This window comes from Anguilla rostrata, chromosome 18 (assembly GCF_018555375.3).
Source record: "Anguilla rostrata isolate EN2019 chromosome 18, ASM1855537v3, whole genome shotgun sequence".
NCBI classification, from domain to species: domain Eukaryota; kingdom Metazoa; phylum Chordata; class Actinopteri; order Anguilliformes; family Anguillidae; genus Anguilla; species Anguilla rostrata.
Window position 1 is genome coordinate 4,375,757 of NC_057950.1, and position 22,615 is coordinate 4,398,371.

General features: G+C 41.6%; 1 protein-coding gene across 1 annotated transcript in view; it reads right to left on the reverse strand.

The window, feature by feature from the left end:
• The window catches only part of atp6v1ba (ATPase, H+ transporting, lysosomal, V1 subunit B, member a), a 43,987-nt gene extending 22,344 nt beyond the window's left edge, over positions 1-21,643 (reverse strand). The window contains exons 1-2 of the mRNA XM_064317729.1: positions 21,430-21,643; positions 2,527-2,582 (exon numbers count right to left, since the gene is read on the reverse strand). Coding sequence (XP_064173799.1) covers positions 2,527-2,582; positions 21,430-21,538 — 165 coding nt within the window. The 5' untranslated portion in view covers positions 21,539-21,643. The remainder of the gene's footprint in view (positions 1-2,526; positions 2,583-21,429) is intronic.
• Positions 21,644-22,615: the final 972 nt, after the last annotated feature.

Below are 22,615 nucleotides of genomic sequence, written 5' to 3' on the forward strand. Positions count from 1 at the left end.
GCCCAATGTTTTTTTTTTGGGGGGGGGCGGAATATTTTTTTAAAAGAAAAAGAAAAAAAAAAAACAAAGACACAAAACATCTTTTCAAGACACTGAAGAGCGTTTTACAACCTTAACCTCGGTCACACCAGGCCCGAAGCCTGTCCACCACAATCACACAAGTACAATCTTCTGTTGCCCTATATTTTTCCAAAAGCTTCAAGGTTGTTCATGAACTCAAAATGGTGAATTCCAGAACTTGGCATCAATTTTAAATGTTTGAAACTGCACTGTCATTCCTTTAGGCCATGAAAGCTAAAAAAAAATAGTTAAAAAAAAAAAAAAAACAGGGTGGTAAACTAAGGGAACAAACTCAAGTTCCCGAATTCAACTTCAACAATGATTCTAATGGAAAAACATTTTAAAAGTCAAATAAGAAACGTTTTTTTTTTTTTGTGGTTTGGTTTTCTAGGTACGGTTCATAGGAAATCCTTGGCAATAAGATCATTGTAATTTATGGATCTGTATATTAAATACATTAAATGTCTAATATAGGTCCACTATTTCAGACAGAGCACTCGTGTGTTAAAGATCCACGGCATAGGTGTTGAATAAAGGTGTGAGGAGATGACCACTTCATTCAGGTAGAGGTCTTCAGGCACAGGGGAGCCCTCAGATTATAAAGGTTTACAACTTCTGACATAAAACACTCTCATTGAAATCACCTTCCATGTTGTTTTTTCAAGTCCCCCCCCCCCCCAAGAGAATGGATCTTGGATCAGACAAATTCTACAGATCACAAGGAGGTCCCCTGTATCAAGTCCTTAGCAACAGCATAATTTAAAAACAGGCGTGAGAATGTAGTTCTAGCACGTGGCCGGCATGTACGTGGGTGGGGCTCCTGGTGCTTATGCACCTGAGGTGAATTCACTGAACTTCCATCACAGGCAAGAGCAGCAAAGCCAGCAAGCCACAGGCCTGGCCGCAGGTAAGCAGGTATTCCCACGGGCGACTTACGAATTCCCCACGTTACGAATTCACACACCGCGCTGCACTTCGAGAGCCCCGTGCTGAACTAAATCAGCCGCGTGCGACGAAGAAGACGAGCGCCCAAGAAAGACTGATACGGATATCATGCGACTGTGGCAAAATAACAATTCAGAAAACTGACACCGTGTCAGACAAAGGTCTGCGCCGGATTATCCTTTGCAAAGAAAAAAAAAGAAAAAGAAAAAAGAATTCTCGATATGTAATGCTGCTTTGCGCTAACGCTTGGCTCTCTCTCTCTCTCTCTCTCTCTCTCTCTCTCTCTCCCCGTTGCTGGCAGATGGTATTCACGCATGCTTCACGTGACATGGCTTCCCCTGTCAATCACAGGGCCAGGCATTGTGCCCAGGAGAGCTTCCTTGGAAGACGGAGGGGGGGAAACAGAGCCTGTGTGTTTGTCGTTTTGCGTTTCTCTCGGCCGTCCTCTGGTTCAAAACGAGCGTGGCTGATGGGGGGGGGGAGGGGGGGGTGTTAAAATCACGCTCGCTCATGCAGGCGTTTACAACGGCAAAAAGCCAGAATATTCCTGAAAACCTTACAGACCGTTGCCAGAGATGGCATACTGCATGAGGCCGAAAAATATTACCAATCTAATTATTTTTTTTAACTTTCCGACAAGCTTTTGTTTAATTTTATTTATTTGTTTATTTGGAAGGGACAATGAACAGTTAGTAACTGCCCCAGAATTAGCTTGATTAGTTAAATTTCATCTGTAGTCCCTTGACAGGCTAAGTTTAATTTAGTTTTCTTTTGGATTCCCGTTCCAGATAATAGACAAGCTGACCATACCCCGTGAACAGGATTCTGGGAAGACGGAAGACCACATTTTCTGTCGAATTGAAATGAGCTCCACATTCAACCGATATAAAAATAGAGACGCTCAGTTACTTTGAATTTGTGATATGACAACAAGGGTAACAGTACAGGGGGATATTTGTCTCCGGTTTCATCCATCCAAGTCCATGCAGAACTCAGACTGGCTTAGGGCCAGGAACTGCAAACCAATCAAGAGCCCCCGTGACCCTAACCTGACCTTGATGCGTAAAATCGGGAAGGAGCGGGGCAACAGAGAGGACTACATTACATTACAGGCATTTAGCAGACGCTCTTATCCAGAGCGACTTACACAACTTTTACATTGCATCCATTTATACAGCTGGATATATACTGAAGCAATTTCGGTTAAGTACCTTGCTCAAGGCGTACAACGGCAGTGTCCTACCCGGGAATCGAACCTGCAACCTTTCGGTTACAAGCCCAGTTCCTTACCCACTGTGCTACACTCTGTCCTCCGGTTAATACGGTGTGACCGTTAACACAGTGTGTCCGTTCACATAAAAATTCACACAACTTGCCAAGTCAAACACACAGAATCTGCCTTTGTGATGGAAAGACAACCTGCAAACAACACTACTTGTAAATCTGACTGTATATCTTAGGACACTTTTAAGTCGCCCTGGTCAAAGATGATACTGGCGAAAAAGGGAAAATTATACATACCTTTACATTATCCAGAATCACCAAAGGCCCATTCACCCCGGACACAGTGGAGTATGCTAGAAGAAAAAATCAGCAGGGAAAATGAGAATGCATGCAGCAGAATTTTTTTTAAAAACCTGAGAAAAGCATCCAAACAAACACAGGTGAGAGTTCATTTCACTGACTGTCAGGGGCATCAAATACATTTTCCATTTCCATTTCCATGGTTCCCATACAATAATAGTTGTATTATGAGTTATAAGAGCTAAACATTTCGGAGGCCTAACATAATGAATAAATGCGTGACCCTTGCAAAGGGAACGGTGCAATCGACGCATTGTCAGCAACAGTCAAGTGGAGATAAGGTCCCCAGCTGCACACGTACTGACTGCAGCACTGGTTTGTTTGAAATAAAAGCTTGTGAAAGGCTTCCTGGAGCTTCTCGTGAATTAAATGGATACAACTCAACCATGCTATTACAACATTTCAATATAATTATTTTTATATACATTCTATAGATACCCAAAGGTAATCTAGCTGCTAGCATCTACAATGGTAGATGCAAATAACTGGAATTAGTACAATGAAACGGAACTGGAAGGTGGCACGTTGCCAGGAACCTTCAAACAGAACGATATCCAGTTCTGATTTCATACACACATGTCCTGCATGCGCTCATGGTTATTCTACCCGTAACTAAAGAGGTGCACCTTCCTTTAAAGTTCAACCACAATGGAAGTGGATCCAATTGGAAAACAAACACTATTCACCAGACAACATACGAAGGATGTCCACACACCTGTCCACACAAAGGTCAACACAGGATAACAAATTACTTTAAGAATAATATTTAGGATATTATGCATGTCTAGTTTCAATCATTTGTGGGGATTTTCTTATTTTTTTTGTTTTAAACCAAGGGCTAGACTTTTCCTCATTACGTTCTAGAATGCTTAGGGTACAAGACACAAACACCTGTGGGTTTTTTTTCAGACCTTTCTTCCTCTCCAGAAGCAAGCCATTGTTACTCGCAGGACTTAGACAACGCCTCTGGATCACACCACGTCATTAGCTGATTATGAACAGGATTAAGCACAACCCGGTTTTTGTCCTGGCAGAGGAGGGCAAGCCCATGTGTTCCTTAGGTCACCACTGCTTGAGCACCCTCTAGGAACAGGTCTGGAACCTACAGGCATTATGTCCACTAGACCATTTTGGATATTTGTATTTATTATTAAGTTACTCTTAAGCACCGAGTAAGATTTTCTTTTATTATAGTAGAAGCACCCAGTGCTATAGGCATAGGCGACAAGAGCAGTTGCATAAAAAGCCATCCACCTGGGGGTGGTGCCAAACAAAGGGAATAAAGAAAAATAAAATAAAAATGGGCATGTTGTGTCCATTGTAGTTCATGCCCCCGCCCATCCATCCACAACCACTATGGCGTTTCCTACAAACTGAAGTCTGAAGTCCATTCTATTTTCAGGCAGAAACAATCAGAAAATGTGTCTGGGTAGTACTTTTACACCCCTAACATGTATATATTTTAAGCACAATCCACACAAGTGGGCCAAGTGTTTGGCTATAACTCAAGTTCCAATGTAAAATTTTCTTACCGAGTGGCCCTAGCCACCATTAAAACAGAGCATCATCTAATCATAACTACTTCTTGTGAATAAGACAGCCAACTTGCTATCGGTTATTTTGTCATGTAAAACCGTTTTGCTGAACAAAGTGTAACGCAAACCATAACACCCAGCATTCAGAAAAGAAACCAGGGACATCTGCAAAAAGTTTTTTTTTTTTTTTTTGGTGGGGGGGTTTGTGGGTTGAGGAGGGGGGATGAGGGGGAGGGGTAGAAGTGGCAGAAGGTGGGTTAGACAGCGAAGCATGGGTGTGGTCCTAAACTTTGGCCTTTTACTTTCTTTGGGAAAACATTAGCGCCTCTGTCATCGGAGCCAATTTGGTTTCGCGTCCTCCAAATGGGCCCCGGCCCGCTGCTCCCCGCACATCTGTGGCCCGGAGAGGCGAGGGGGGGGGGGGGGCCCATTGTTTCACCCCCTGGGCCTCCATCACGCCCTTGTTTTTTTTTTCTGTGCGAACCGTCAATCTCTGGGCCGATATCAAAGCAGCACGGAAATGAGAACAGACTGCCTCTAATGCGGAGCACTAAAGCCTAGCAGGGCGCCTCCACTATGCCACTAATTAGGCAGTGGACAACAAAATAACCTGTCAATGTGCAATTGCCATTTCCCACACACACCTGCATTTCATACCCTATTAGGCAGACAGGCGGGGACAGAAAAGGGGGGGGGGGGGGGCGGTGCGCTCAAGTGTAATAAAAGGACCAAACACAACGGAGTGGCCATCCCCCCCACCCCCACCCCCCCACCACGCAACTTCTCATTCTCACCCGTTTATCAGCCCAGCTTCTGGGCTGAAACAAAGTAGAGGGGGTGCTGGGTGGTGGGGTGTGGGGGTGGTGGGGGGGGGCAAGGCCATTAGACACAAAAATCAACGGGTGTCTGTGGAGATCTGTACATCTGGCTTGAAAACACCACTCACACCTAGAAGTAAATACGCAAGGAGAGAAATCTAACAAGAGCAAGCCTGCGGTAAGAAGAAATAAAATATGGATTTTTACGACCTAATAAATGACCATACACTGGGCAAGTAACTACACCACACGATAAGAAGCAACACCATATGATTTTAATGTCCCTGTTCTGTAACAAAATAAAGGACTCTGAACACTTTAAAATAAATAAATTGAGAATTCATTATGGTAACCACCTTGTGCAGAGTACAGGCATAATAATGTTGTTTAAAAAAACAAAAAAAAAAAAAAAACAGCATTTAATTTTTTCCTTTTTTTTTTGCCCGTAGCACAGGCGGTGAATGTAGGTTAATGAGTCTAGCGTTAATTAATACTGTAGCTCAGCTGACGTGTGAGCCAGCAATGCCTTCGCACCACCGTTCCAGCCCCAGGATTTCATTCGTCAGTTTACCCACCGCGGTTCCAGCCCCAGGATTTCATTCGTCAGTTTACCCACCGCGGTTCCAGCCCCCAGATTTCATTCGTCAGTTTACCCACCGCGGTTCCAGCCCCAGGATTCCATTCGTCAGTTTACCCACCGCGGTTCCAGCGGCGTTCATCGGGGCCAAGAGTTAAAGGGGAATTACACTTTAAAACACACATGGGCTTATTTTATTTCTAATTTTCTTCTAATGAATGTGTCAACCTTCATTTTTCGATTAGTTATTTCGTTTTGTTAATATGTTACGATGTTTTGTTGCTTACCTTTGCAAATTCAGGAAGTAGACCTAGGTAGCATATCATTGCGCGACATCAACGCTATGCTTTTCTTCGAAGAAGAAGAAAAAAACGGAAACCGTACTACTATGTGGACTTGCGCTAAAAAAAAAGGTCTTCGTTTCTAACGTTAGACATTTAAAACGAAATAACTAATCGAAAAATGAAGGTCGACACATTCATTAGAAGGACAATATAAACAAAATAAGCCCATACGTGTTTGAAAGCGCAATTCCCCTTTAACGGAGAGCGCCCAGCCAGCGACCGCGAAGAGGACTGACATCACCACGAGAAATTTCACGCCCGTGACGGGGTTCCAGAAAGATCCGAGAGACTCCGCATTAGAGCCCTGATTCAAAGAGTCATAGTGGATCGTCCGTCCTCGTTCAAGACTAGGAATCTAGAGTACAGTCACGAGACAACACCGGCAAAGGAAAAACCCAACAAAAATAGGGCTAAACATCCAGCATCTGTAACAATCACTCCAGATTTTAATTAGGATTTTTAGGTGGAAGGGTCATTAATAGATATGAACACCACTGATCTTCTGAAACTCCGAGCTGCATTCTGGCTTTTAAACCACCATACACAAAATCCATCAACGTTCTGCTGGCTGACTTTGCAATTTGACCCTATTCAATTTATTAGGGTTTTTTTTTTCCACATAATGATAATTAAATCTTAGGGCTCAATGTTTCCTTTCAGCAAAACCCCCATTTCTTAATTCTTATTCAAATATGTCAGTGAGGATTTTCCCCAACTAAACTAATAACCACAGACAAAGTTCACTGTATACTATTTATACATCTACTTAACACCAGTAAATCCCACTTGAAGCAAATATTTTTCATGACAATTTCCACCCCTGCGAACCCATCTTCATAATTCATTTCATTTCATTATCTATGCGATTTCCAGATCACGTACTCGTAATTAGCATGATGAAATCATCCGTAATTATGACGGCTTGAAAACAGGGATAGCCACACGTCCACCGACGCATCCTTCAAGCAGGAGTTTAGGCCCAGCCCTAACTGACTGCTGGAAAAAAAACGGATTTGATTATGAGGGTGCCTCTTTCAAACGTCGCGGACGTAGCCCCAACAGAGCCGTCGCGCCACTAAGTAGCGATAAAAGCAGCGCGTCGATCTTGGCAAAACAGCGAAACGTCAACATCTGTAAGAAACGAGGGGCTTTTTTTTGGTCACTCGGTTCTCTCCCCACCAGTCCCTCCCCATCTGCAGAGACGTGCGTGGTTGCCTTTGTATATAAATGGGCTTAATAGCAGCACTTACCCCACAAATGGCCCATATGTTTCAAAAGAGATACATATGGCAATTTACTGAGAGGTGATAATAATAATGATGTAAGTAAATTGCAGCTATACAATTGTACAGCAACCTTTCTTAAAAATGACTGAAAACGCACTAAGCTTTAATGGAAAATATTTGAACACTGAAATCTTAATGGAATCCTACTTCAAGGTATTCAAATGGAGCAAATTTGCGGCTGCATTTCTCAGCCATTTCAACAAAAATTATCTTTTTTTTCTTTTTCTTTTTTTTTTGTGTCCCATGTGTCCGTCAATGAGTGATAACTTGTTCAGGACGACAACAGGAGAGACTACTCTAAACAGAGCCAGATTAAAGACGTAATGAACAGAACGCAATAGGATTGTACGCACGCTCGGGCATGCATCCATAAAAACACACACAAACAAACAAACAGCGTCCACACACACACACACACACACACACAGCACATTCACGCACATCATTCACACACTGGGCAAACTGTGCACCCAACACCGCGAAAAAGGAGCATAAACAGAGCCCTAAAACAAAAAAACAGAGCCGGCCGAAACCCCCCCCCCGCCCCCTTTTCATGGCATCTTCAAAGGTACACTTGGGGGGAAAAAAAAGGGTTTCTCAAAATAAAATAAAAAACCAGCCCCCCCCCCCCCCCCCCGATACTTTCAAATGGCGTGAAGTAGCAACATTTTCCATCTGGGTTGAACAACTTTCCCCACCCCTCCTCTGCTACTCGAGCTCAAGTGCGGAGTCCCCTGGCTTGGCATGCCACCGCCGCGCGGGTCACCGTCCGGCCCGCTCGGCTGCCAGGGCCCTTTGTGCGCCGAGATGTTAATTGGTCCTAATCCGCCACTAGAAGCTGTTTTGGTAGCCTGACCTCGCACCCTGAAGGACACCTTGGTGTGAAATACTAAAGGGGCCCATTCAAGTGGCGGAGAAAAGAAGCGCTGAGCATTCCAACACATTTTAATTTCCCCCCGGCTGAAAAGGGGAGGGGGGGGGGGGTGCGGGTTCGGGGGGGCTGGGTGGGGGGGAGCATCATCATTCTAACACTGAATAAATGGCACAAAGCAGTAGTAACAGTGAAGTATGGAGCGCATTCACACATTTACACCGTATAGCACAGAGGGGGCTTCTCACAAGCATCCCAAGCAGGGAAATGCTAATTGCCCCCCGGGCCCAAATCTGGCCCTGGTGTACCTTTCTTTAACTATTATCAAAAGGTGGCGGACCATTTAAGAGCCCATTCATCCCGCTTCACTGCACGAATATCTTCCAGAAAATAATATTTCTTCCTTTAAGAACCATGGAAAATTCAGCGGAACTAATTTGTGCAGCTAAAATGCTCGGTTTTTGCTATTTTTAAACACTTAAAATATGCGGCAGGAGAGTTCTCTCTCCAGCCCCCCCACCCCCCCCATCTCAGGCATACATTTAAATGTTCATCAGATTGGAGGGGATTTGCAGTCTTCTAGTTAGTCGGCTAACAGACCGGATTGGCCAATTACAGTTGGCAGGATACTGTAGTGAAAGATGCAAGGAGGACTGGAATGAATCTTCTGTGGAAATTTTATCTCAGTAAAAACTGTCTAAAGCAACAAGCCAATTTAAGACTCAGATGCAGGTGAAGGGAGGGGGGAAAAGTAAAATGGATGATAAAAATAGCAGCTCACTCCCAAGTTCTTCACAGGCATGAACAAAGAGTGTTGAAGAAAGCAGACGCAACGTCACAAAAGAAAACCGAAGGTTTCTGAACATTAAATTACACACTTCTAACCTCACATATGGTCCTGTTCTAGGCATTCCATTTCACGACATTTTTCACCAAGTTAAATGTAATACAAGTAAAAACATTTAACAACTTATCATTTCACAGGGTGAGAGAACTGTTCTACACACCATACTGTGTACTTCACAAAACATTAAAAACTAGCTAGGCTAATATTTTTTAAAATATAAGAACACCATTGAAAATTAATATTTTATTTGGATAAAAATATACTTATACTTTTTCTTTGATTTGTGCCAGACATGCATAATCTGACACAATTAATATTCCATAGCTGTATTTTTAAGGTTAGAAGAAAATGATTGTTTTTTTGTAGATTTACTGCTTCTACCACTGCATTCTTGTGTGGCTGTAAAATCAAAGCGTTAATTTTGAGAGTCCAGTTAAAGGGGAAAAAAAACATGAATGTGCCTTTTTATTCACATTTTGTTCATTTATGTAAAACAATCAATATTATTAATAAGAATAATAAGCATTTAATTAAAATATAGTGGATAAATTATGAAAAAAAACCTTCTCTAATGCAAAAAAAAGGCAATTAGTAAAAGTAAAACATGAAATGTCACTTAACACAATTACAAAGCATTTTTTAAAATGTAGTTCTGTAAAAAGAAGTCAATATATTAGGGACGAGGCATTAAGATGCTTTTACAGTTTATGGAAAAAACAAAACTGGCCAGACAATGGCTAGCCCAACAAGCTACTGGATGAAGGGGTTTGGCCGCCTGGTCATTGTAGGTCCCAACACATTTATCATTCCCCTACGCTTTCCGTCCTGCACCACTCCATCAGCGTGCTGAAACACGCAGACACGGCGTAAGAAAAGGGGAATTTCGTGAATCAAATCGAGCGCTTTGCGGAATAAAGTGTAACGGTGGACCGTGACTGAACCACGCCACCACGCCACCATGGCAAGGCTGGAGAGGAGGTGAATGTGCTTGGCACACCGCACATGCCCGGGCACAAAAAAGTGGCACGGGGACGGCGATGGGCATGGGCAGGTGAAGAAGGGAGCGGTTGTGGGAACTCCTCAGCCAGCTCAAGTATTCATAATTGGTTTCGCAGAACCGTGAGCGCACGGAATCAAATCAAATGGGTCTTATGTATAAGTCCCACACTTTCGCGTTTCTCACATTTAAGCTCTCTCTGGGGGAAGGATCCGTTTTCCACATGTTGATTATTCACACTAAATCTGCAGGTAACAAAGGAGGTTAAAAAAAAGCATCCAAATGAATTTTTCACTTTAATAGTTCTGCCTAAAATCGAATATAGATGGCACTGCACAAAAAAAAAAAATCAATATTATGAGAGATGTTAATATTTCCAATGTCATATGCCGCCATTGCTAGACTGTAGTTAAACAACCAAAATCTGCACATATACCTCTCCTAATAAATTAAAAAGGAGATTGGTCAAACTAAATACAACTACCAACCATTGCTAAGCAAGTTGGCTTGCATATACCGTACACTAACTTTACTACTCAATAAATGATGGTTTTAAAGGGGAAAAAAAACACACAAACAAAGAAACAGTTTTTATTTTTTGTTTTTTTTACCACCTGCATGTGATATCACAAACATCCAGAGCCGGATGTTTGGAATTCCCAGATGGACAAAAATAGCCACCCAAAGATTATGATAAATTCTGATCAGCATTAAAAAAAAAACTACAAACATCTATCCATGAATGGAAATGCAGAAGATCAGCTTGACTACAAAAAAAAGAAAAGTAGCTTTCCATTCCAGTTCTCAGCTCTGCTTACCTAGCTTCATGGCACACAAAAAAAAAAAAAACATTTCTGATCAAATCAGAGCAAACGGCTCTTCTGGCTTTACAGTGGCTTGAATTTACAATGCGAACCGACAGCATTTGAACCGAACTGACTGACAGTGTGAGGAAAAAAAGAGCCCTCAATTGGGAGGACAGGATTCACACCTGGGCATTAAATTCAGTACCTGAAGACAAAACAAGATTTGTTGAGGAATGCCAACGTGACCTTGCAGAAGATTGTAAGCGTCGACCGATCGGAATGAATGCCACAAACACAAGAGAGCTTCTCATACGGTGTTAAATGACACCAAAACTTCTTTTCACGCCAGTCGTCGGAACACACAACGCATCATTACAGCAAATAACACAAATTTCAATGGAACAATGCTGGGTACAAAAGTAGCAAAACACACAGGAAGACAGACGTACTTGAAACATTTTTATCAGCAAAGCCGATGATTTGAAAGGAGCGAGAGGTATTCTTTTGGTTAGAGAATAGCTTCACAATCCATCTCGTCACAATGGAGACCAACACAAACCTAGGAATGTGTGTGTGTGTGTGTGTGTGTGTGTGTGTGTGTGTGTGTGTGCACTATCGGAAGTTTGAAAGTCATTGCTGTAGAATGGGCTTGTGAAAAAATGTCTTTTTTGCCTGTAGCACATGACAGTGTTTGGAAAAAACTGTATTTTCTGCCAACCCTATACTGAGCCATATGCCACCCAAAAACGCCTGTCATTCGTTCACATTCATTTCTGAATGAAGCACACATAATCACACGTAACGGAAGATGTGTTCCGTGGTTAAAATAAATAAAAATTAGTAAGACAAATGGTGTGTACTCCACAAAAATCTACAATGTACTGGCTGGGTTACAAGCTTTATGCAACACAGAGAAAAGACACCATCTATGAAGGAATATAGTGCTGCTTCGTAATTACATGGGAAGAAACCAAGAAACCACAGTCATTTTGCAGTGAAGTGCATTGCTTCAGACACTAAGTTTTACCAATGGTCAAATTAAACAGAGCCTATGACTTCTGAATATTTGAATGTTTACAGTTGAGCATCTTATGAAAGGAGGTTTCAACTTCTATTTTTTTTTTTTTTAACTTCCAGGCAACTTAAAAACTCTAAAGCTAAATTTCATTCGTATGTCACCTACTTGTGTGAGTGTCGTGTAAGAGGAAAATGCGATCAAAATATTCCATACACGCAAAACTGTAACAAGATTAGCAGACTAATCTAAGATTAGCTAGCAGAATTTTCAGGTCGTGACACTGGATTGTAATGGTTTACAGGGACTACCTGAAGGAAGTCTACCATGACCCCCAAACCAAACAGCTAAAATGTGCTAAAGACTCGCTGCAACTGTCACACTCTTATCCTCACAAGATGTGTGTCCAATGAAAAGGCCTCACAACGACAAAGAGATCAGGGGAAAGCAGCTAATGTCGCACGTTGGAATTTAAGATCTACCAAAAAACATTTGGAGCCTTGAATTTAACAGGCACACAAACAAGCATTTTAATGCTTTCATAAGCATCCCAACATGTACCTTCAGTACAACTGATACAGACTGAAGGACCATTTACTTTTGTCAAAAAAACTGTAATAGCACAATGAACAGATTATTGTGCATTAAAATCTTGTTGAGAATTGATTATGCACTACTTGTTGAGAATCTTTTTTAAAACCTAATGAACGAAAAAAATGAAATGAAAGATTTCCAAAGTGACTAGAGACAGACCTTGCCAAAATGAATCAAACTAGTGAAACCTTCAACAGCAGCATTTAAAAAAAAAAAAAAAAAAAAAAATTCTGACAAAAAGAACACAGAAGAAACCAATTACCAGAAAAGGCACAATCTGTAGTGGAAGGACAATTTTATTCCGCCTCAAGAAATGATGGAATTGCCCATACATATAAATATAATAAATACAAATTCAAGGCAAGTGGATTATGTCTCCACAGCAGAAGAACCACTGCAGGACGAGCAATGACATCGTCTGCATGTCAAAGAGCCATACATCAGAACAACGTCACCTACACACACACTGTCATACGTCCTAGTGTCATGCTCAGGAGTCCAGGGGGGGCCTGTTATTCTCCACTCTTTTTTAGTTTAATGAGCCATTTGGACACTGACCAGCCCATCAACTGGTCCATCAAACAAGCCCAGGAAACGACAGCCCTACACAAATACAAATATATATGTGTATATCTGGCGAGGAAGAGACAACGTGTAGGAAATACTTCATAAAGGTTTTGTGAAAGAGTGACAGAGAAGTTCCCAAAACACTGTCTGTAAATTCTGCCTCCTCATCTCCCCATATGTTCTCACCGGTGACGATAAGCCCATTGACAGGAGTCTTCAGAGTGAATGAGATGCTTTTAACCCTGCATGTAGATAGCTGCAATATGCTAAAAGGACTCCCCCAACTGATAGCATTGATTATGTGGGATGCAGTCGGGGGTTGGACACTGGTTAAATTGGTCGGCGGGGTTCAGATGCTAATCTGATTGGGGGGGGGTGGCTTTTGGTGGGAGGGATGGGACACTGCAGGGGAAACAGCTGGCTAATCCCATCACCTTTCTGCAAAAGGTGACCAGGGCCAATAAGGTCAATTTCTCTGCCCTAGTGGCCAATGCCCTGGCGTGTATAATGAAAGGCTATAATTCCTACACTGATCACCTGATACAAATTCATTTTGGATCCATTGTGCTGGAGTACAGAGCCAAAACAACAAAAATTATATATTTATAACTTAATAAGCTGGCCAAAAAATTTTTTTTTGTTGTTGTTGTTGTTGTTCCACACTGTATCTGTCAAGCCTCACAGTAAATAGCATAAATATGAATATTTGACAGTCAGGCCTCAACGCAGAGCAGCCAGAGACAAAACTAAGGATTTTATCCTCTCCCCCCAGAAAAAATATTCCACCAAGATCTCACAGCGACTGAAGCAGGAGGCTTCCATTTCCATAAAGTCTATTTCAACAGAGCACATTCCTATAAAAGGCGTGCTGAAATGTTTACTTTTTTCCGCCATTGTCAAACTAATTTTGATTCGCTAATTATCGTCGGGGCCATTAACATGGAACAGTTAATAAATGAGAACATTCCACGTTGACATCTAAGGACTGTTTATTGTAACTGCATCATTATTATTTGTTTCTTCACAAAACACGATGCTTTGACTTCCGTCAATTCCTGATGTCTGATTGGGAGTAAAACAATGCGTTGCCATCAACTGGGTTAATTGCCATTGTTGCAAATGACATGAAAAACACAATGCATTAACAACCGAGTGAAAGACTCGGGCTATATTGTATTAAATCCAGCAATTCTTTATTCATTTATGCCTTCTTTTCAATCAAACAGAAAACTTACCATTTTGACTTCAGCCAAGCATATTATTGCCGTGTAGTTACAGGCACCACCACAGTTACAGTGATTCGCAGTCATTACGGTCCTCCTGCCTTTTTTCCCCTTCATCTATTTTCAATGCTTGGAAATCGGATAATTCATTGGTACGTGTGGACAAAAAAAAACCCTGGACCCTTCTCCACCAATATGAACTGACCAAGCAAGACCCAACTTTTGAAAAACAAAAAAAATAATAATAAAAACTGAAAAAAGGCTGAAGAGAAATAATTACTGAACTAACGCTACTTAAACCATTTATCATTTGGCAGCACTCAGAACTCAAGCAAGCTGAGAATGATAATAATAATAACATCCCTCGATTCCATCGAGAATAAATACTTTTCCAAAAAGAAATCTATCTTCTTATCTACCACCTAACATTAACCCTACCAGGCCTGCCTCTTAGACCAGATCATAGTTCTCATTTCACTGTAGTCAGGGGAACTGGTTTATCTCCAGCTGCACTGAGTTCTTCCTGTAGTTGTGCAATTTTACAACGGTTTCTTTTGCTAGACACCACAAGATATTTTTCTCCTGCCTCTTGATCTTCCTGATCTTCTCCAGTTAACATTACTACCCAACAGCTGAACCCTTTAGAGTAGGTACTGAACACTCCACCTGGAAATCTTAAGCTTCTTTGCAATTTCTCGCAGGGAATAACCTTGCCACAATATGATTACTTGGCCCAGCACATTTAACACCTTCTTCTTTGCCATATTTCTTGCCGCTTTAGTGCCTATTTTACTTTTACTTGCACTACAGGTCAACGGTATTAAGCTACCTGTGGTTTAAAAGAAAAAAAGGTACAGTAGATAAGGTTTCACTCAATTCACACATCCACCTCCCTCCCACTTCGCAAAATGACCGGATAGAATTCCAATAATTAATTTTAAATCCAAAGGAGGCTATTTTGAGGAAAGTTGTGTCTAAAACGAATCTTGAATCTTGTATGTAAAAATTGAAAAAAAAGTTTTTACTTTTTGGTTTGTTATTCAATAAATGTGCATATTAACTGAATTCTTCTGTACTTCTCTACCACAGCTGGCCTAATACGTTTGGCCCGTACTGCACATTAGACTAGGCATTTGAAAGCAGCACATGCGGTGTTATAGGACGGGGTTATAAAGCCTTGGCAGATATCCTTTCTTGATCCAACTCCTCCATTTAGTCATTTTTTCCAGTTTGCTAAAAGGCTTTTAGCCCATACGTTTTTTTAGCACTTTCAAGGAAAAAACACTATACGCCATCTCCCACTGGTTATCGGAGGTGTAAATTAATGAGAGACAGACAGTAAATGGTGAAAATCGCCTGTAATACCGCCATATGCTGCCGTTTCTTTCTTGTCCACATCCCAGCCGATGTTCACCATTTCACATTTCAGGAAAACACAATACAATTCAGAACATAAATTAGCAAAGTTGATGAGCAGATTTGGGTAAGAAATCATCTGGGGGTCATTCACTTATACTAAAAAGGGATGAAGTATCATAAAATTAAAATGGGAAAGTGTTTTGTAAAATTGTATTTTAATTGTAATTTTTTTTAATGACAAAAATGTTAATTTTTAATAAAAACTAAATTTTGAAAAGTAATTAAACACAAGATTTTAAATACGCAATGTACAATAAGTCAAGTCAAGGTTATTTGACTAATGGTGTGACCACGATACAGTCTGACTCAAAGCTATTTTTAAGGGTGAAAAGGATTTTTCCTTCCTGGGGCATGATAAGCACATGGCACTGTCATGGCGACTGCAGGACCTATGTAGGCAGACCGAGCAGAGATCAGCAAGAGATGTCAAACCCTTACAGTGCCATATTTACTATAGGTTCCAATCCCCCTATTTTATAGTGTAGTGTAGTTTACAGTGTATTATGCTGGCTGCCAGAGTTTAATGCTGAGTTTGGTCTAGGATTCATCTATAGTTCATCATGGGAAGCTTTTTATTGAGGTTTTGGTTCTATAAAACCCAATTTAGAAAACCTCATCGTAAGTCCCAACCAATCAGATCTCTGCGGGTCGGGCATGTGATCTTCCCCAAGGCATGTTCTGACAACTGCAGCTTCCTTTCCCTCTGCACAGCCACTGCACTGGAGCGCGTTTCAGGGGCAGCCGCTGCACTGGAGCGCGTTTCAGGGGCAGCCGCTGCACTGGAGTGCATTTCAGGGGCAGCCGCTGCACTGGAGTGCATTTCAGGGGCAGCCGCTGCACTGGAGCACGTTTCAGGGGCAGCCGCTGCACTGGAGCGCATTTCAGGGGCAGCCGCTGCACTGGAGCGTGTTTCAGGGGCAGCCGCTGCACTGGAGCGCGTTTCAGGGGCAGCCGCTGCACTGGAGTGCGTTTCAAGGGCAGCTGCTGCACTGGAGCACGTTTCAGCCACAGCAGGGAGGCTGCAGGTGCCAGTCGACCTTAGCGGTCGCTGCAGCGTATCGAGACGAGGATATTTCCCGCCATTTCCAGCCGGCTCAAGCCCCGCCTCCACGGACAGCGTTAGGGCAACCTGAGGACCGCCCAGGCGGGCTGCAGGTCAGACAGGATGGGCAATGTCAGGATTCCATGCGAGATCGTTGGACGCATCACATGCTGAGATCCAGCATGGACGAGCAGCCCAGCAGCCCCCATGACCACTTCTTGTGGTGTAAAGTAATACGGCACGGCAGTTACACTGTGATATGGAATACTAGGGGAACGGCTAGGAAATGTTTCATGCCATTTCTGCATGGGTTTGTGCAGATCTCATCTGTGTCTTAGGTCTGGGGAGTAAAGTTGATGGAACAAACAGTTCAGGTTTCAGGGGGGGGGCACAATGTGTGCATGTGAAAATGCAACACCAGACAAATGGGACAAAACACCTTACATTACAATTGCTCTTTAAAGTTCGGACCTGCCGAAGAGAGGTATTCCCATGGCTAATGTACTCCTGAACACCAGCCAGAAGAGCAGCGGCATAAAGGAAGTCTCATAGACGGACCGTCCCCGGTAATTATTTGAAGGAAGGCTTAATGGAGTTGTGATTTGCTTCCATTTCAGAGGCATTTTAACGGCGGCGGCGCCGCGGAAAGGAGCCGCTTTTCAGGCGAGCGATTCCTCACGAGGGTGTGAAAATGGGTCTGGCCAACACCCAGCGGCATGTGTTGTCCCATTCTCCTATTAACTCCGCACCCAGCGGCCCGGCTTTTCAAAAAGCGCACGCACCACAAACGCAGGGCCGCGCGAGACAAATAAAGAGCAGGAACACAATATGGGCGCGCACTACCTTTTTAATTATATTAGGAGAGAAACGCGGCTCTTTAGTGAGCTGCATTCTACGGGGGGATGGGGTGGGGGGGGGTTGAAAACTGTTGTGCCTGAGATGGACTCCCACAGTCTTGAGTCTAGACCTGCGTCCATTGTTTCCACAATACTGCCTGGAGGCAGCTTGCTTGTTTTGGAGCGAAAGAGAGGTTACAGCCTGAATGCAGGGGAGTTATAGCCTGAATGTAAAAAAAGAAGTTCATCCCTAAAGCAGCTTTTGAGGAATGTTGTACCCGTGTCTGTTCGGAATCGCAGTGGACAAAGTTTTTTTTATTTTATTACACCATAATAAAACATTGTCCCAACAACATCACCTTTTACTTTGAGTAAATTACTTCTGATGAAAACCAAGTCTTTTTCTATTTTTTTTTTTTTTTGCATTCCATTCTCCATTACAGACTTTAACATCTATTTCATAGGAATGTAAAGACTCTTCCAGAAAGCAAAATGGGTTTTTTTTCTAGGTAGTTATTGATATGTATAGACCATAGTGACTTCCTCTTACAAATGATTTAAAGATACAGATTAGCTGCCAGTTTATAATATCAGTTTCCTTCATTTTTTCACTTTTCATTATATTTGTGAATGAGAACTGTCGTAATGTTTGTTGAACACAAATTAACATACACAGAACTAGACTTTGTACAAATTTCTCTAGTTCCAGACAACCACTGCTTTTAGGCCATAGGTCAACCAATTACCTAGCCATGACTATTTGTAGTGATTAACCATATTTTTGCATAGGCTACAAGACAATAGCTCTACTGTGTTGTCTTTTTCTAAACTGATAGCCAAGAATGTGTGTTAAAAGAAACTGAACTGATAACTAGCTTGTATTTTAGTGCCTGTGTGAACTACGTGCACAAGGCAAGCATGAACCAGAGAGATCCTGCTTCAGTGATTTTCTTTTTTTTTTGCTGGGTCCTTGGCAGACCATCACTGGCTCAATCTTCCCATTTTCGGTCTCAGCAAATCAGCTAAAAATATTTCATGTCATCGGCTCTGTGTACAGGCGTTGCGATCTTCCTCATTTGAGGATTTTCTCGCATCCAGGCCTTTGTCTAATCTTAAGAGTTTCCACTTGAGGAGAAGTGCTCTGGTTTCACAGTTGCATGCGAGGTTTCTGAGGGCACCGTCACAAGGGTAGGGCTCTTGTCTTTATAATGTTGCTTTAGGAGAGGCACTTTTGCCCGTCATTTTTGCAACAAGTTGCCAATAACTACAGTAAACTGACAGTTCTTGCACGTAAAATACGGCAGTTTGTTCATATAACTGGCTTCTTCTTTTTTAAATACCAATTTCGGGGTAACTGAAAAAGTGGGAGGGGGAACATAACAATAAAAGAATAATAAAGTGATAAAGCAAAGTGTTACCAGATCATGTAGTGTCTTATTAACAGTACACATACAATCATATGCCATGGTTCATCATACAATATTGAAAACATTCAATTATTTAGATATTTTCCATCAATGTATTGATATTGGAAAAAAAAAAAAACACAATATTGCTGGCTCCATATAGACGCACATACACAAGCATGTAAAGGTCTACCGCCAACATACCCATTTGCTTGGGAGACCCCTCAATAGATTCAAAATATAAGGACAGAACAAACAGATTGTCCTTGAAGTTCTCCTTGAAAACTCAAGATCCCCAAAGTGGGTGACTACATCAAATTGAAGAGGAACAGGAAAACATGCGCACGCTGTAATTTTAAGGAAAAGACGGACGTCTCAGTATCCAACTGGTTATCGAGTACACAAAAAATGTCTGTAGGTTCCTTGTTGTTGCCCGTAGCAAATTAGGATGCGGTACTTTCCGTTTCATCTACACAGATCTGGTGATTGCCAAGTCTGGGATTTTAAAAGAAGTGATTGCTCCGAGTATTTCAACATAATGAAATTTCCATAATGTCCCTTTTGCACAATAATCCCCAGTCTCTCGTGAAAAAGCTAGCATGAACATGCCACTTCAGTGTGATTTAAAACAGGGGACTGAACATATGGCACCGGAGAATTTAAAAGGAATTTCTGAATTATATTTAGGGATGATGGACTTCCTGTCATACTAAGGATGACAGGATAAAGTATGCCTAAAGATAACTATTTTAAAAATTAGGCTAAGGTCTAAGTGCACATTAGAACCAACACATTTTATTAAGGTGGGTCTGAGCTGTTCAATCAATCTCTGGCATATTTCAATCAAACTAAATATTTTATCAAAAATTGAAGAATTGTGGATCAGTGAGTAGGTTTGTGAGGCCAAACCTAACACATGTTAACAGTGGAAAAATTACCAGCTCACAGGCCATGGTCCGCTACTGGTGAACTTTCAGGTATCAATGACACATCGTTAAATATTAATTAATCAACAAGGCACAAGTTCAACCATAAAAAAATGTTTGCTATAAACTGATATTTTAAGCATGATACAATCAGTGAATTTATTTCTGAAGCTACACCCGGTAAGGTTAATAAAATACTGCTAAATACCTTCTTTTGTGGATGAACCCCTCCCTTGTTGTTAATGCTAATGTTAAATAATACATAGCATTATGCCAATGACGTTTTGTAACTATAACATGTTAAGCATTCAAACCTATAGACCTATAGAGCTTGCCAACAGAGCTTTTAAAATACATTGTGCAAAAATTAACAGCATTACTAATGTAACTCAATATTTCTCATTTAATTAAAAATTTTAAAATTATCAGCCACATGATGCACCCATGTTCACGTGTTCAGTGGAATGCCTCGTATGTACCCCTTTCTGAATCACCGTTTAAGGTTTCGTAAAGATTAGCAACGTAAATAAATGAGTACATTCTCGATTGTGTGTACAATGCTCAAATGCGTGCAAGTTGAAGCGTGGTTGAAAGTCACACTAATTGGGCTACCATTCAATTAAGAATAAATGCTTAAAATCCAAATAATTATTGGAAAATCTTGAACAAATCGTTTAAAATATCTGCCAGACCTGAACAGGGTAGCTATGCGGTCTGCGCTAGGCACTGTTTTAACTGCAACCGATTGGTTCCAACACAGACCGGGGCCGTATGGAATAATAGAAACGGTACAGCAGTAGTAGCCTACAGTACTTTTTTTGTTTGTTTGTTTGTAACTCTCTACTAAAGTGTAGTAGCAGACGGGGTTTACACACAGTCTTTCAAAACATTTTAATGCAAGCTATTCACGGACAGCCTAAATTGAATGCGTTTGTGCATTGGGCTCATAGGGGCTACGCTATCTCCCACGTGACCTCAATCACATGAGCAGGATCAGCACCCCATCTGTAGTTGTTTATGTCCTGTCTGGCTCACTATGGAAATTATTTGTAGCTATAGCAAATGAAAATGGTCCCTCGTTTTTTGATCGCTTTACTGATATGCTCTGATGTCTAATCCTGGTCTACATATAAGTTTTGCCAAAAGCACAGTTAATATGAACACGCTGAAATACTGACTATGGATTAGCTCGCCACCTCAAATCGCCGGTAATCGAACGATTTAGCCATATTTTACACGCGAATGAGGTTTTTAAAAAACAATAATAATTGTCATTTGCCCATAAAAATGGACAAGAAACTTCACCCCAATATTTGTCACGTCTCTTTAATCAAACGCACAATCTTCGCTAGATGGCCAGCTAGCAACTGAAACAAAAAGTGGTTAGGGTAATTTAGCCATTGAGGCTGATGTTGGCTTGCTCGTGTCTTTTACATTACAGAAGCGAACTGTATTCATGAGCAAAAGCGACAATACTACATCAGTTATTCTGACGTTAAAATCCGTCCAGTAGCCTAAGGACTGTCATTTGAAGAGTCAATGGTAGCTCGCTAAGTGGTAAGGTAGTGAGTCTGATTCGTAAAGCAGCGAATTAATACTTAAGAACAGGCAATTTTATAGTTAAGAAGAAACTGCTTGGCCCCTAGGTAGGCAAACGTCTTAGCTATTATATTGCTAGCTAACATTATAAACGAAACAAGAAAGCTGCTTGCTGGCTAGCCAGCTACATACTCAGCCTTGGTTGTGAGATGTAGTTTCTGCTCACAGCCTGTGCGTGCTGCCGAGCTGCAGCTTCAGGTCCGTTGAGTTCCACGTTTCGATTTTCTACCAGCGTCGCCATCGTTAAATTAAATTAAATGAATGAAACTGTAAACGACACAGTACCAAAGACACCCAAGCGATAGTTAAGTTACAAAGTCATATGACCAAATATACCGGAAGTTGATGCGTACAGGAAATAAGGAAAACGTGCGCGTTCTAGTTGTCAGCAGAGGGACCGTAGCTCTGCGCTCGTGCTCGTGTAGTCCAGGCAATGTGGAAGCTGCAATCTAATGGGAAATGGAGGGTTTCACTTGAAATCAGATAGTTATAATAAGGACGTTTTAATCACCTTAATAAAGTGGCCAATAATAAAATGACCTTCCCATTCCTTTCAGTTGTGGTTTTGTGAAAACATTTACTTTGTAAAACTGTTTTTTTCAGAGAATTTTTAATTCAACCCACTTCAAAGTAGTTGGCAAGGACTTTTTTAAGAGTGTAATAGGAGAATTGCTTCTTTCTCCCAGGTGACCAATTTGTCCTTGTTAGAACATAATGTAACTGGAAAAATTATTTTCTCAGTTGTCCTTTTTATATTTTAAGAATAACCTTTCTTAGTGTGATGATTTTGAAGCAGATATGATATGCTGTTCCTCTGTTTATGCTTTTTATATTTTGGTAACTGGATTCAGATTGTTTTGTTTTTTTTTTCCTGCATGTTTATGGCTTTCGAGTGGCTCTTGAGAGTCAGTTCATCGTGAGTGCAAGCTGGTCCCGGTCAATTGAGTGGTCCTGGCAAGAGTACACTGTAAAATTCTCAGTGTTACATCAACTCTACCCAAGCTTCAACAAGTCCAGGAAGAGCCGTATGTACTCTATCAGAGTTAAAAGTACACTGTCGTAATTGTTTTTACACTGAAACCATTGTTGTGTGGGGGCCGGTTTAAATTAGCCACCTTTCCATGGGATACCCCTACATTAGGACCTCCAGCGTATATGCCAGATAGATAGCCCACAGGTGAGCACCTGTGGTCAGACAGAGATATGCCTCTCCTCTTCTCACGCATTGGAGAGCACAAGCTTCAGCTCCAGTGCTCCTGCGGGGGGGTGCCTCCCCATCTTGCAATGAAGCTACAATTATCTCCTGCCCACATGTATT